Source organism: Eufriesea mexicana, unplaced genomic scaffold (genome assembly GCF_001483705.2).
Source record: "Eufriesea mexicana isolate 0111107269 unplaced genomic scaffold, ASM148370v2 scaffold9538, whole genome shotgun sequence".
Lineage (NCBI taxonomy): Eukaryota > Metazoa > Arthropoda > Insecta > Hymenoptera > Apidae > Eufriesea > Eufriesea mexicana.
The window spans coordinates 526,105-542,171 of NW_016917269.1; the positions used below are offsets into that span (position 1 = coordinate 526,105).

The 16,067-nt window shown below is 32.9% G+C and overlaps 5 protein-coding genes across 5 annotated transcripts; 4 read left to right on the top strand and 1 right to left on the bottom strand.

Moving 5' to 3' along the window:
• Nucleotides 1-1,156: 1,156 nt before the first annotated feature.
• LOC108553164 (chymotrypsin-like elastase family member 2A) lies at nucleotides 1,157-4,215 on the top strand. The gene is made up of 5 exons (XM_017907959.1): nucleotides 1,157-1,247; nucleotides 1,666-1,930; nucleotides 2,462-2,607; nucleotides 3,241-3,512; nucleotides 4,033-4,215. The coding sequence occupies exons 1-5, from the start codon at nucleotides 1,157-1,159 to the stop codon at nucleotides 4,213-4,215; spliced, it is 957 nt and encodes a 318-aa protein (XP_017763448.1).
• A 2,919-nt stretch (nucleotides 4,216-7,134) lies between these two features.
• LOC108553188 (oocyte zinc finger protein XlCOF6) lies at nucleotides 7,135-10,025 on the top strand. Its single transcript, XM_017907988.1, has 3 exons — nucleotides 7,135-7,816; nucleotides 8,579-9,153; nucleotides 9,447-10,025. The coding sequence occupies exons 2-3, from the start codon at nucleotides 8,614-8,616 to the stop codon at nucleotides 10,023-10,025; spliced, it is 1,119 nt and encodes a 372-aa protein (XP_017763477.1). The 5' UTR covers nucleotides 7,135-7,816; nucleotides 8,579-8,613.
• A 1,102-nt stretch (nucleotides 10,026-11,127) lies between these two features.
• On the top strand, nucleotides 11,128-13,091 carry LOC108553165 (uncharacterized). Its single transcript, XM_017907960.1, has 4 exons — nucleotides 11,128-11,330; nucleotides 11,578-11,982; nucleotides 12,293-12,605; nucleotides 12,684-13,091. Exons 1-4 carry the CDS (start codon nucleotides 11,128-11,130, stop codon nucleotides 13,089-13,091), a joined length of 1,329 nt encoding a protein of 442 aa, XP_017763449.1.
• Nucleotides 13,092-13,342: 251 nt separating this feature from the next.
• Nucleotides 13,343-14,472, bottom strand: mRpL39 (mitochondrial ribosomal protein L39). Its single transcript, XM_017907961.1, has 2 exons — nucleotides 14,455-14,472; nucleotides 13,343-14,318 (listed from the first exon to the last, which is right to left on the bottom strand). Exons 1-2 carry the CDS (start codon nucleotides 14,463-14,465, stop codon nucleotides 13,343-13,345), a joined length of 987 nt encoding a protein of 328 aa, XP_017763450.1. The 5' UTR covers nucleotides 14,466-14,472.
• An 888-nt stretch (nucleotides 14,473-15,360) lies between these two features.
• Nucleotides 15,361-16,052, top strand: LOC108553211 (RNA polymerase III subunit K). Its single transcript, XM_017908015.1, is given in 2 exon segments — nucleotides 15,361-15,689; nucleotides 15,976-16,052. A coding segment is annotated over 1 exon segment (327 nt). The 3' UTR covers nucleotides 15,688-15,689; nucleotides 15,976-16,052.
• Nucleotides 16,053-16,067: the final 15 nt, after the last annotated feature.

Below are 16,067 nucleotides of genomic sequence, written 5' to 3' on the forward strand. Positions count from 1 at the left end.
GATTCATAACGGATTATATGTTGCAGACTGAAAGGAAGATCTGTAACACAGGATACACTTTGCCTCAGCATGTGAATTGGGTTTCTAGATCCAGAGGCTGCTATGTAAATATCTCCACCTCAAGATTTGATCCTTTTTCTCCCTCCTTTTCTCCTTTCTTGCCTGTAATATTACAATTTTAAGTCAATTTTTGAACCGATAAATTTATATCAAGCTATATTTGTCCCAAGCCTGCGTTATTCAGGTTAAATCGAGGTTACACTTAAGTTTAGCTTCGAATTGAACATCAAATTAAAATTACATTCGAATAACCAAATCTAACCCAATATTGGGACAAATATATCTTAAATACGATTAATATTATAATACATTCGAATTACATTTATTAGCTCGTTAATAGGAGTCGAGACAAAGTCTCGAATCTCACGAACCGCAATGAAGAGTCAGCTTTCTTTCCTCCGCGAAGCTCTTTTTTCCTCTTAAAGAGAGAGTCATCAAAATTCCTGGCCGAAACTCAACGAAAAATTTCTCTGTTTCAGAGGAACTAGTTCAACAGAGAGTGAAATGCCGAATAGGAAAGAAGATGCCCATGGGTCGGAGGATCTTTTTTCCCACGTTTATAAAACATTACGAAGTCACACGATTCATAATCGCATCCAAGAAAAAAATCAACGTTTCTAATTAGTATGAAAAGAGCAAGGAAGAAGCACGGTGTTCGCAAAGAGGTAACTTTCGTTAGTGAGAGCGATATTCGTCTGTTTAAGAGCTGCCAGTTTCCATTCGTTCGTCGTGATCGCAAGTATATTCCCCTCCTTCGATGGCAATCGTCAACGATCACTTTCTTCTAAGTAAGTTCCTTCAAAGGATTTACTCGTTTCAGTGATCGATCCACTGCAAGGATTACTCGTACTCTTGCTACTTCTTTCCACCATATTTGTCATACAGCTTACAGTATTATTTCCTCGTTTATTTTTTCACAATTATGCCTACCTATGCCGTGACATCGTCTGCAAACCGAGGAAATTAATTGATTAATGATAGAAAATTAATTCGCATACGGTTAGTGTTAAATTGAGAAATATGAGTAGCGTGAAATAGTGAAGTGTGCAGGACTGAAGAAGACAGTTGGATACATGGTGTGCTTTCCTTGTTGGAAATGAATCTTCGCGGTGGATTGGCGATACCTTTCTTCATACTTGCGGTTGTCGACTGCGCGATACTGAGAATCGTGCAAGAAAATCATTTCTGTAAGTATAATTGGACGTTAAGTTACTATTTTCATGAACACCCATAATATACCCCCCTGAACACAATTTATAGCGTATTTCCAAGTACCTTCTTTGCCCATTATGTTCTCTCTTTTGCTTAAAAAAGCTCAGTAGTGAAGCCAGGTTGACACTGAAGCCTAGATCACAAAACAATTCTTCCACCGACCAAAAATTGTTTTGAGCCATATCTGATTTGAGATCTTTCCAAGCTAACAATCTACGTCTTCTTCTTCTTAAGTCTGATACTCGTGTGAACTTTTTGGTACAATTTTTACTCGTACATGTTCTCAAACAACCATCACAAACCATCGATTCATTTGAGCGATTACACTAATACTTATCGGTTGACTATTCACGAAAGTCAACTAGGTGGGAAACTTGAGTTTTTCAATAACAGCCTGCGGATGTCCAGCAGTGTCGCACAGGCAGCCACGTGCGATTCTGTCAGAGAGAAACGTCACTTCCTCTTCTGTGGATGGACAAAAGTATGTTGGGACCACGACAGGACGAATATTCAATGGGAAACCAAGCAAACGGGGATCTTGGCCCTGGCAAGTATCACTACAACTTCTCCATCCGAAGTTAGGATTCATCGGTCACTGGTGCGGCGGCGTTCTCATCGAACCCACTTGGGTCGTCACGGCTGCTCATTGCATTCATAAGTGGGTTTCACTTTTTATTGGATCTATGCAAACTTAACAACGAGCTTAAAAATTATCGATATCTTCTAAAACCCATGGTATTGAAAATGATGAAATTTCCATGAAATTGAATTAATCACGAAATTCTAAAAAGAAAAATGATATAATATCATTACATTATTTTGATATAATATTAAAATAGTATAATGAATTAATGAAAAAAATTTATCGTATTTAAAAAATTAGGGAAGGTAACAGTAAAATTAAAGTAAAGATGATAAAAATGATTATTTTTTTAATTTTGTTATATATGTTAATTGTAAGATGGTAAATATTGTATGAAAAACAATTTAAGTGATTTTGAGGTAGTTTTGACTTCTCTATTTGACAGTTTTTTGGTATTCAATATTTTTTGGGGGGCACAGTCTTTAAATAGACTGTACCTTCCATCCTGTAAACAACGAACAAGTGAAAAGAAGGAAATTTCGCTACTAAAATATTTCTTTTTTTACTCTCGTTTCGCCGGTAAATTCGTTTGATATTTACTTACAGCGAGCTTTTTAATTTGCCAATCGGTGCACTATGGACGGCTGTCGTTGGAGAATGGGAATTGGACTCTGGTGGACGTGGCTCAGCAAGACTACCTGTTGAACGGGTGATCCTCCATGAGAGATTTAACAATTACGTGCATGATATTGGTACATAAACAATTTTAACACGTATAAAGAAATTTAAAAGATTTAAGACACTTGAGATAATTGAAAATAAATGCAAATTTATTCTCTCAAGAATTCTTCGTAAGATACATCTGATCTCGAAATTAATATATTTCTTAATTTAGGACTTACTCTTCATTTATTTGTACCATGTAGAGTTATTTTTGATTTATTCTTAGTTTTTGGAACCCTTATTCTTTATTTTCGTCATTTTCTAAATATTATAATTTTACAATTACATATTTTTCCTTTTTTTATTTTTTAACACGACTGCCATGGTGAACATCAGTGACTGGGGCGTGTGTCCTCAGTGAGGCCATGGTGTCATGGTGATTAGTGTCCAACAATACTAAATTTTTTAATTTATATTTATTTTATTCTAACCAGTTTTTGAAAATTTGAAGAACGTAAATAAATAGAGAACTTTGAATAGAAGATATTAATGATTTGTAGCATTTTTTTTTTGCTATATTGTTTAATAATTCATCATTATACCTTAAGAATAATGGAAATTTTATCGTGGCCTCCTGAACGTACCATATAAAACATGACAGTCAAAGTGTTAAATAAATTTCGAAATACCAGAAGATGATGGATGGAAAATATTACTTTCAGCATTGATGAAGCTAGCTAGACCAGCTCCTTTATCCAAAGTGGTACGAACAATATGTTTACCGGAACCGGAAGAGAAGCTTGCGAATGGACAATGCGTCGCTTCTGGCTGGGGTCGATATGGTCCTTCTCAGTCACTTTCTACTGCACTTTTAGAAGCATCAGTGCCATTACTAGATCTCGAGAAATGCATGAAAGCTTATGGAAAATCGGTTCCGATTCGGAGCGGCCATCTTTGTGCGGGTCACACTGATGGCTCGTCCGGAAGTTGCGTGGTAAATGAAAAAGTTCTATTTTATTTTAAATAATTAAATTGAACTTGGAACTTTTATATTAGATATAATGTAATATACATTTAAATATAGTATCGTATTCGATCTTGAAAACAATTTTACCGTATAAAGTTTAGACCTATTACTTTCACCATTTTACATACGTACATTGCATAAGATTCCTACTGACCATCATCGGAATCCACTCAGCTAGATTGAAATCTTTGCATTTTCTGCATAATATAATCTGACCTCCAGCGACAAGGCTATGTCGAGATGAAACGATGAATCCTTTACACATAAGTTTGCTATTTATTACAAATTGAATTCTGTCTACGTTTGTTACATCTAAGTTTTAATAAAATTCTTAAAATATTCTGTATTATGGTAAATCTATTTTCAACTTGAGGTTAGGATTGGATTGATATACCTAAAAAATATTTTTAATGATTAGTTGCAAATATTTTTGGTAATTATCGAATATTGTTGTACGATATTTTAATAAATTTAAAATATTTTTTAGGGTGATTCTGGAGGACCATTGCAATGTCGTCGTGCAGACGGAGTGTGGCAATTGGCAGGCGTCATTTCTTTTGGATCAGGATGTGCCAGGCCGGGATATCCTGATGTCTACACTAAAATACAGTATTACGTAAAATGGATAAGAAATGCAATGAACAGTGACGATGATACGCAATTTCTATAATTTTAATTAATACGTTAAGTCACGTGTACCTTGACATGTAGATAATATCTATGTAAATATTATTAAAATAGACCAATGTACATAGGCACTATTCCAGTAAGTTTCAATATACTAATAATTTTTAGTACAAAGTATCTCTTCCCTGTATTTATTTTAACTTCTGATATCAATCCGAATCTGTCATTAGTCTGTTTCCTATGAAACAAAATTATCTTTAACATAAATTTTCTATCAATGCTAATTTCTTTCTAATTTAAATATTCTATTAACATTATTCTATTATCTGTCTAAATTCCCAACCATTCCGAAACAATTATAAAATATACATAAAGAAGATAATACACCAGAAAACCATAAAACCTCGATTCCCGTAGGAAACAGAGCAAGTACACTCCTGCGTTATGGAAATGAAAGCGCCGCCACTAGTAAGTTCTAAAGAAAAGCCATTCGCCAGGGGCTAAGGTATCCACCTATGCACACAAATCTACATCGAAATGATATCGATGTTTTCATGTCGGGAATAGGAATCTGCATTTATATGACTCTTATAGGGAGAGAGAATCCGAAGTTGTTTCACCCTTTCCGAATGTCGTAGATTCAACGTTATACAACCTCGTGATTGTGCGTATGACAAGCAAAGCGATTGCATTTCCTCCTCCTCCTACCCATCTCCCTTCCCTTTCTTCTCCGCCCCCCTTCAGTCGATGAAATTAGAAGTATCGATCTACCGAGAATGCGTACATTGTGGTAACTAAGAGAGGTAGAGCACACAAATTATACCGAGGCGCATCCATTAATTAGCTTAATACGATCCACTTAGCATACGAAAGCATCCTCTGATCAAGTTTCGTTTACAGAGCTGCCTATCCACTGTGTTTCTGTTGCGTAGAATGATATTGCGTTTAAGTGTCACGTGTTTATCGACTTATCTGTGTTCCCCTACTTTATGTGCATTATACCCTTATTAATATAATTTATGAGTAATTCTGTTCCTTTTCTTATTTATACAGGCACGATGTAATACAGGAAGTTTTAATTCGTTTACCAATTTGGAAGAATGTTTACATTTAAGGTTAAGGTTGACAGAATAAATATTCGTGATTTCGTGGATAATATAGAAGAATGTTTTCAAGAAAAATTGATTGTAAATATCATTCTATAACCGTATGTAAAATGATAAAACGTTTAATTTAATCAATTCTTTTATGATTACGTTTGTCGAAATTCTATCGAAGATCACGATAAGTTTTGAAATAAAGACAAGGTTATTTAGAAATGTTACATCAGAAGTTTTGCAGGTATAGATGCTTCGTTGTATTCCACGTATAAGAAAGTTACAAGAAATTAACTTTTCTATCAGCAGCAATAAATAAACTTGTATGAACAAGTTTCGTAAACACTACTCTCCTATACAGTTACTATCTTATAATTAATTATAAAGTGGAGTTACACCATTTAGAAAGGCAATTTTTGAAATATTGCAACAAAAATAAGGAGAATGCGATGACAATTAAACATGGATGGAATTTAGTTTACCTAATTGATTAGATCTTACGTGTCCATCACACTTGCGTTGATTAGTAGTTACTAATTACATTAGACACCTAATATAATGTGTAGCTGCCGTTGTCAGTGCACGTGTCCGTATTTAACAGGCGTTTATGGCGTCTAATTAAATCCTATATTTCATTTGTTAATTTATGCCGTTTCTTGCGTATTTTATGCTGTAAATATAATAAATGAATTTATTATTGTGTTATTTTTATCCTTAAAACACGGGGCTTACTTGGCATAACGTAATATCATTTTCCCCCCAAATTGCTCTTTCAACGCTAATTATTTTCACCTGCGCCATTAGCTGATTAAGCTTGATGTAATCTCAGGGGAAGTTGAAAAGGTGTGTCGCTTAATATTAAGTCGTTTGGCATCGTATTCATTGCATTACATGATATAGTGAATTTTAAGAATCTAAGAATTCCATAGAATTACTAATTATAAATGTGACGATTAATACGATGATATTTTTGTAACTAGAAGAAATGAAAACAATTTATATTCGCATGAAATATTTAACTAAAATTATATAAAAAATAAAACTATATAGAGAAATTCATGGAAACAATTTGTAATGGATGCAATGATAATGATAATATATTACTTTCTTTTTTTAGTAAGATGGAATATTTTATATACTACGTCATAATATAATATAGTAATTAAAGTGTAAAAATATTTTGCTTTACCAATAATATATGCTTACAAAAATTCCTTTACGAAAGTGATTAGGATCACTTGATCGATTTCTTTGACCCTTATGCTACTTCTAGATATAGACTAGTGCATGTTTATATAGAATATGTATACATGCGCGAGAACGTAGGTATAGATGCGCGCACAAAGGAGGGCGGTTCAATCAAAAAGGAAGGGATGCCTACATGCGTCGGTTTTCATCGTGATCAGTCATGTAATCGCATGATATTCTTCCTTTCTTTAATCCCATTCTTGTAAAAACATTCTAAATTTCCCAGAATCTGATTGCTTTTGTAAACAAACCAAAAAATTGAAAAAATAATTTCAATATACTACTGATTTCCAGTAACAAAAGATTTTATCTTATTTTAAAATTATATAATTCTTCTTTATACATGATTTAATAAATAAGACTGGGAATTTAACAGGGAATACGAATGTAAGTCAAGTCTGATATTTATTACAAATGTAACTTAAATGTAAGCTGTAATTCAAACAAAAGTCTAATTTGCAATTAATTCAAACTAATCCAAATGTATTTCATATTTAACCATCCTAGACCTAGCTAAATCTAACTCAATTCGAGTAACTCGTCCAAGTATATCAGCTAGGCAGACGTTGACATGCGCGAGGAACCGCGTCCGTGAAACGAACAGGGAGAGTGCGCGTTCCTGATCAGTAGTAGCACACTTTCATCGTGGCGAGGAAAGTGAGCGAGTCGAGTGAGTCGTTTCGTCCACGCCGGAGGAATCATCCACGCTGTAACACACGCCACACACGCGCGCGCGTGTCCACGAAGATCGTGTGCACGAGGGAGAGACTCTTGCGGCGTGAAGAGAGAGAAATAAGCACGGCTGAGAGAAAGGGAGAAACGTCTCGCCGGATTCCTTTCGATCCGCAAAAAATTGTCGTACGTTTTTACCCACAGCACCGGGTGGGGTGCTCGTTAAGAAACGGATTGCTTGAGAAAGTCGAGAAGAAAGAATTGTTAATTGCTCGGTTTGTTCGTAAACAAAAATATGTGATACCATGGAATATATCTGTATATGTACATTTATATACGCACACACGTACACACACGCACACGCATATGTAGATAACGTACATATGCATTTGCTTATACATATATAGGAAATAGAATTCTTTAACAGTGATTAATTTAGGACGATGCGTTGGACGAGTAAAGAGGATAGAAAATGATTCCGGGTGTCGCGTGTCGACTCAGTTTCGCCCTTTCCAAAGGGAGGGTAGAAGAGGCGTGAGGTGGATGAATCATTGAGACGGCCTCTGACGTGTCGAATAAAAGAGGGAGGCGATCGAAGAATCAAAGCGGAGCAAGGTTGCAAGTCAAGTAAGAACCCGTTTCGTATTCATGATTGATTCATGTTCGTGTGAAACGTGAATGAAAGTAACAGGACTTATCGTAGTAGCAAATTTGATTCATTCAAAGGATAGGGTAAATTTGCTCGATACAAGATGGCCTCCGATTTTGTTATGTACGTGCTGCTGTGCTTCGCTTTATACGAGGCTATTGTTTGAGGAAAAGTTCATTCAGAGAAACCAACATTTTTCTGGCAAACACTGTACGCATAATAGGGTCAATTAATGATCGTGACCACTTATTAAGCTTTTTGGATAAACTGAAAAAAAAATTAAAAAATTTTTTAATGAGAATTTTATAATATGGAGAAAGATATTTCTATAATAGTTGGCTTACCATGGAAAATATGAATGGTCTTTGAGTGAAAAATTTCACTGCGGAGGAAAACTTGGTTGTATGACACCTGTAAAATAAATTTTTTATAACGCAAAGGTTATTTAAATACCCTATGCAGGACAATATAGGTAGGAATCTGTATTACAATTTAGAATAGCATTTTCCTACATGGGAAATTAAAAGTAGTAGAATGCCAACACCTTTCTTTTACCATTAGTTTCACGCTTTCTCGCGTTGCCACAAGCCCACGTTTTTATGATATCGATTAAATTAACAGGAATCTGCGACTAAATTCTCTACTAAAAAAAAACCTGGAGTTGAAAAAGAAATTATTTATACTTAAAATTTCTATGACTTAGAGCATATTAAAATTTGTTTTTATTTCGCTTCTTTTAGTTTTCAGCGACTGACCAATTTTATTTACGATCGTGATGAGCAAAAACAACGAGAATGGTATATCTTTGGCGACGCCTCCAGCCATTCATGTTGGTCCCATAGTGAATCCAGGCACCAACGAGACAATTTCTATTGTGATACCATTATCAGCCCAGTTGGCTACGGTTACTAGTCAGAAGATTGAGAAGTCGTGCAAAGATTGCAACAAGGATGTCAAACAATCGTCCAATAACTCCAATTCCCGACCGAGAAATGACAAAACTAAGGGATGCCCTTATCCTGGTTGCACCAGATACGGGCGAGCCTTTTCTAGAGCACACGATCTCAAACGGCATATTGCTCGTCATGAAATGAGAAAAGAGAAGCTGTCTGACTATGAAAATTGTGCTATTGTGGGTAAACATCAGCAGAGTGGCAAAGAAAGTACCGAGAATGTAACAAATGGAATAATTGATAGGCAACACATGTCTTGGAACGATGATTCACGTGAAACTAAATCTTATTCCTGTTTACATTGCAAGAAGAAGTATACTAGTGAGATTAAGCTTAAGGCTCACATGGGTTCCCATGAAAAGGTATGATATATTCTAGTATTTTTGAGTTAATTAAGGAAAGTTGGTGGAAGAGATATAGAAAAGCAGAATAAAATATCTATTATTTGGATTTTCTATTTACCAGAGTTCCAAATAGTTTCTTAGAACTCAGAACATGTTTCGATTAAATTTTACTTTTCTAAATTCATTTTTTCCACTTGACTTTATCAAGTAACACATCGTTAATTCGTTAATTAGTTTTACAACGTTATCTTTTAATCATGCAATCCAACATTAAATCTATACTCCACAACTACATTTCCAATACGCAACAGGTTCCAGGTAAAAATGTGTGTACTCTATGTGGAACATGTTCCCGCGACGAGGAAGAGTTACAAGAGCACATGAAACAACATACAGCAAACATGTTGGAAGCTCAAACAGCACTAGAAAAAGGTGGAAAAGAGCAACCAGATAAAGAAGATGATTTTTTGCTTGAAGAAATGTTGCTTCTCAACAAAAACCCACGAAGAACAATGCAATCAGGAAAAAATAACTCAAATATAGCGTCCAAAATAAGATGTGATTATTGTTCCAAGACTTTCAAGACAAAATGGACATTGAGTTCCCACGTAGCAGCACACGAAGGTCGTTTTCAATTCGATTGCGGTCAGTGTGGCAAAAAATTCGTCAGAAAGAGCCATTATGAAGGTCATATGAGATCCCATGAGGCTGCACGGCCCTACGTCTGCGAACAATGCGGAAAAACATTTAAAGAACTGAAGCATAGAAGGGAACACACTAAAAGGAAGCATCCTACTAACCAGAACGCGATTCAAACACTTCTAGACAGCATTAGTCCATGTGGATCGGAAAAGTTCACGCTTTTGATGCCTGTTAATTTTTCCGTGTAGGCTTTTTAACGTGACATTAATCTGAAATAATGGAAGATAATTAGATAAATGTATATTTTTTTTATTAAGTCTGGAGGACATTAAAAATTGTTTTCAATTTTTTTGAATTTATATTTGTATGACAATTTTTATGGCGCTGTTTTTGATTGCAAGGAAAATCAGAAGATTCTAGATCTTTTTAATGAGGAACGATGAAACAGGGTTTGAAGAATTAAAGTAAGTCTTAGGATGAATATTTCTAATGAAAAAAACTCCTCGAGAATTGATGCTGTCCTTTTATAATAAGAGGATAGTATATGTTACAGTGATACATATTGTGAGATGAGATTGTAAGGCAATTTAGAAGATTTTTTAAATAAAGGATTTATTTTAGTATGAAAAAAAAAATTTTTACATACGAATGAAATATTAAAATTTCATTTCATTATTTTTTATTTAGCCTTATTATTTTATCTCAAATATGTACAAACAGTTGAAGATGTACAGTCACTATAATAATTGTATCTACCACTGTATTTACCATTCAAAAAGTATTGCAAGTATATATAATTTAACCAATCGTTTCTACTATGCGCCGATTATTCGTAAAGCTGTATATTATTTTCTTCCTTCGAAAAATCCGGGACGACACAGACCAAAGACAATCTTAACTTCAGAATGGCGTATGATCTGTACATCATACTGTACATACACGACGATTCTAAATAAATCGATCGAAAAAGAAAAGAATACCCATTTTTTCGACTACTGCAACTACTTTATATTATTCATGATACACGCAAGGCTGAGTATTAATGCGAGCGCAGAAAATGAAACAGCCTGTACAAACTTGTAAAACGAGTATCGATGGAGAACTCGATTAAACCGATAGCCAAGTGTCATTTGTTTTGTTCCTCCTTGTCTGACATTTTTAGTTTTATTAAATTTTTATGCAGATACAACGTTTTAATTAGCAAAAAGTGTGATATAATAATGAGGCAAACCTAATTAGCTGTTAACACCATTAAGAACGAGAAAAAGCGTAAAGTATCATCGTCCAACAGATATCGAAGAAGAATTTCTTTTACACATACATTTTTTTTTAAATATTCCTGTATTTTAAATGAACGTGAATAAGCGTCTGAAAATACCAGTCATAAGATGCGAGCAATATCAGGAGTCACAAAAGGATCCAGAAAAATTCCCATTAATAAAACAGAGTTGTCATGGCTATTCGTTGAATACGCTACCGCCGGAAGTTTTGGAAATGATTCTTCGATTGTTGCCTCTTCACAACGTTGCCACTTCCGTGCGTTTGGTTTCTAGGTGATTTTTTAAATACCACGGTTTTCATTAACTTAGAAGATTTACTATCATTAATTAAAAAAAAATTCTTTATACAATATTACAAGTTGATTTATTGAAATAAAAAAGAAAAAAAATGGCTAAATGATTTGGGGCTAGAATGATTTTAATTAATAAGAATATCTAATTTAAAAACTCAACTAAATTGAAATAAATTAACCATAAAAAGATTATTTTAAGAACACATTATCATTTTTACCTCTGTTAGACATTGCTCAACGGTAGCAGCGGCAGTTTTAAATAGAGCTTTTCTCACAGCCGGTTCAAGAGTGGAAGGTCTAATAAAACATAATGAGAGTGTCATGAAAAATATGAAAACACACGTTGGATTACTGACCTGTAGCAAAGCTCTGAATGCACTGGAGCTTATCAAGGCACAGTACAAAATGTTACGAGCTGTGACGTGGAGATACACGCACCCTCCAACAAAGCAACGGAAATTTCCAAGACTTTGTTTCTATGCGGGCAGTTTGCTCGACAATTTAAATGAATTTCTTAGACGAATTGCAAATTATGACTCATTCACTGAGGACTCAGGTGTCACTTCCTTTGTAACCGTTTGCAAACGGTTCATGAATTTTTTTGAAAAAGTCTCTGAACGCAGAGTAAACAGGTGAATTATTTCATAAAGGAGTACTGGCTCTCGCAATCACATTACACTTTGAGATAGTTAATAAGAGAAATACAACTGTATGACACGAATAATGATACTATTTTGGTGCTATGATACTAATTTTTCATTTTCTCTTCCCATTACATGGAACAATAAAATAAACAATAAAATGACTTTAAATTAACCTAAACATTGCCAATAATCAACAAAATACTTAATCTTTTTTAATTTTTTTCATGTATAAAAAGTAATTTTTTAAATAAATAAATATATTTATGAATTAAAATGTTACGCGAGAAAATAATATTAGTAGATCGGCACTGGTATCCGGATGCAAAGTCGTAGATGTTCTGGACTGTCTCGTAGAAGGTCGACAAGTGCAATTTTTCAAAGTAACATCTAACAGAAAAGGTGTCGAAGGAACTGTTAGCATGAAGTTGAAGTACACGATGAAACGCGCTTGGTTTACTTGTCTAGAAGTTTCCAAAAACAGTGAAGATAAAACTTGGAGGGACGAACAACGTTTCATGTACCTTCGTCTACGACGTCTTGTGGCTAGCGTAAATGAACATTTCTTCGAAAACTTACATTACGAGCACGAACTAGTTTTACAGGTGACATTTGTGCACAGAAGAGAAATAAAACATAGAACGAAAAATAATCATCAATAAATAATCCTATTGATATTCTTTCCTTTTCAGATTCCTTTAATACTTTCATTAAGACCTCCACCAGCTTCCACTTATTCGGGATACGGAGAGTACGGTGGACGTTTCTTTTACTATGGAAATATGAATAAATACGCATATGAAAGTAAATTTATGCATCCAACGAGAACGGAAAATATAACAATTGACACTGAACAACAGATCCAAAGGCCGCCATCTTTCGATCTGATAATCGAGATCGAATTAAAGTGTACGCCAGAATTGGCGCCACTTTCTGTAAGATCGATCTTAAAATCGGACGAATTTGAAACTTACGAGACGAAAACGTACAAGAATCAACAACTCTACTTACGAATGAACGTTATATGTCCAGCGTCAATAGCTAATAGACTACCGAGTAATTTTGTATGGGAATTGCATAGTCCACGACGTATGCGTTGAAATTCATGAATTTGCTAAATTTGTAAATTAAAATATTATATTTTAAAGTACTATAATCATTATAGCACATGTACACGTACACGTATATAATTGTACACGTTCATACATATGTATTGAAAGTATACGATTATATTTCTTATATTAATTTTTCATATATATGTATATATATGAATGTATACATTAAAACGTACAAGTAGCATAAAATTACAAAGATGTACTTTTATTTACACTATATATTTAATACATCAAAATTAGTTTCTACCAATTATTTCAGCAGAATATTGTTCCTTCATGTTATTTCTTTGTGTGAAAGATGTTGAAGTATTTAATTTCTTAGCACGCTTCTCCAATATACCATATGCAAATTGATTTAAAAAAATTCCCTTAGGGAGTGCTATACCTTGAAATCTGTATAGATTTTCTTCCTCTGGAATTTTATGGGCAGCAGTAATTGTACAACATCCTATTAATGAACTGTTTCCTATGAAAGGTCCTTTACTAATATCTATATGATCTCCAATTCTATACAAAATAATTTTATTGTTATTAGATTTTGCTATATCTGGTATTTGTGCCATCTTAATAGGATTATCCTGGAATATGTCAAGTGCAAGGCTTTCTGTAGTTTCTAACCTCTCTAGAGGCAAATGCTGATTTACTAATTTCATATACTGAGCAGATAATGCACGTGTTTCTTGATCTGTAGGAATCCAATCAGCCAAATCAAGGTACACATCATATATAAAACTTCCAGACTTTATAACTGGTACTGGAAAACTATGTAAATGAACTGTTACATCAGGTTTAAAAGCCATATCTACAACAGCACCTAAAATGAAGGAACAAGTTCGCCAAAAAGCTGCATTTACAGCCTTGTTTTCTGGACTAAGCAAATTTAGAAATTTTAATTCACAGTTTGATGTTAATGGTTGATTCATATCCCATGGTAGTCCATCTACTAAGGCAAGTGCAGATACTTTAGATACACCTTCTGATACATGTTTTGCACAATCTGTAGGAGTTGATATACATTTGTTCATTATAAGAATTACTTCTTCTATAGGAGATTGATATTTGACTTCTATCTTTTCAATTCTTCCAATTGCATTTCTTTGCCTTTTCTTTTCTTCTTCAAATAACAAATTTCTTCTCTCTTTTATTTCGGCTTTCGATAACATACTTTTATATCGTGATTGTATATTTAATGTCAAACATAGACTTTTACAACTAAAATGTACATAAAAATTACAAAAAAAGTTAATATTACACCAGAAAATTATTATAATAAAACTTAAATCGCCTTAAATTTTCAAATGAAATATATTATAACATTAATACCGGTTAAAATAGGTTATGTACATACCGTTGAAACATGTTAAGATATGTATATGATAATAATGTCATACGACTAATTTATATTTTACAAAACAAAGTCACATATACTTTTAAAATTATACCTTTATTTTTTCTCTTTTAGTTAATAATTTTAAAGTCATTTAAATGACGATCCAACCATGCATAACTGAAAATATAGAAATAGTAGATTAAACCTATATTACTATTTAAATATTTTATGCATCTCTTTATCGAGATAGATTTAACGCTGAATTTTTTTTTAAATATCTAATTTTATTGAATTAAGTTTTAAATACAGCAAATGACACTCTATTATCCTTTCGTAAATTGTTTGTTTATATTAAAAATTTGATAGTAATTTTTAATTTATATTAAAATCATTATTTATATAAAAAATATGGTTATTTTAAATGTATAATAATTATTTTAAATTATTAATAACTAACTTTTTCATTCAAAAAACTTGTGAAGACCGTTCATTATTATACCGTCATATTAAATAAAGGCGCATACACATGTAAATTATATAACATTTCAAATAAATACTTAATGTACATAAGATTTATATGAAAATCAAAGGTCTTTCTTAAATTATAAATTAAGTTAATTTAACAAATTATTCTTATTATTAAACATGAAATTACTGTACAGAATAAAAAAAGCAACAATAATTGTTGAATAATAACAATAATTCGTAAGTATAATTTATCCTAACATGTAGAATATATATATGATAGTCAGAGTGTAACTTAAAGTTGTGAAGAAATTGTATAAAATAAATAATTTTGTACAACTTATTACAAGTGAATTTTAAAGTTTTAATATTATTCGTTTTTTGTGAATTTATAAATAATTACCTACAAAAATATATAATTTATTCTTCTAATAATTAAATTACATTTGTATTTACACGATGTTAATGTTCTGTCCAACTTGTGGTAATGTGCTTCGAGTAGAGGAAGCTTTAGCAGGGTTACGTTTCGCATGTAATACGTGTCCATACATATTCAATATCAAGAGAAGAGTAAGCAATCGTACATATCCAAAATTGAAAGAAGTTGATGATGTAGTAGGTGGAAGTGCAGCTTGGGAAAACGTTGATTCGACGGAATAGCGCTGTCCAAAATGTTCTCACCCTCGTGCATATTTTATGCAGATTCAAACCAGATCTGCTGACGAACCTATGACGACATTTTATAAATGTTGCAATCCGCAATGCAGTCACAACTGGCGCGATTAAAGGTAGTTGAACAAGATGCAGTTTCATACATAATAATAATTTTTATGATTTTGTTAAGTTGAAATTTGAATTTTCATTTAATAATCTTCAAATAATAGCATATATTTTATTACGAATTTCTTTACAATATAATTTCTAAATAAGTAATAAGTAAGTAAATAACTAAATAACAATATTTTTTTGTATATTTTATCTATGTACGTTTCGAATCAGTTCTGTTGCACATATAATAATTATAAAGCTTTTTTGTTATTTAAAAGTAACAAATTTTTTATTTTAAAAACACAGTTTCATTTCTTACTTGGTGGAAAGAGAACCATAAGTGAAAAGTATTTGGGTGCAATGGCTACTTTTTTGGAAAATGCTTCAGAAGAAATTCA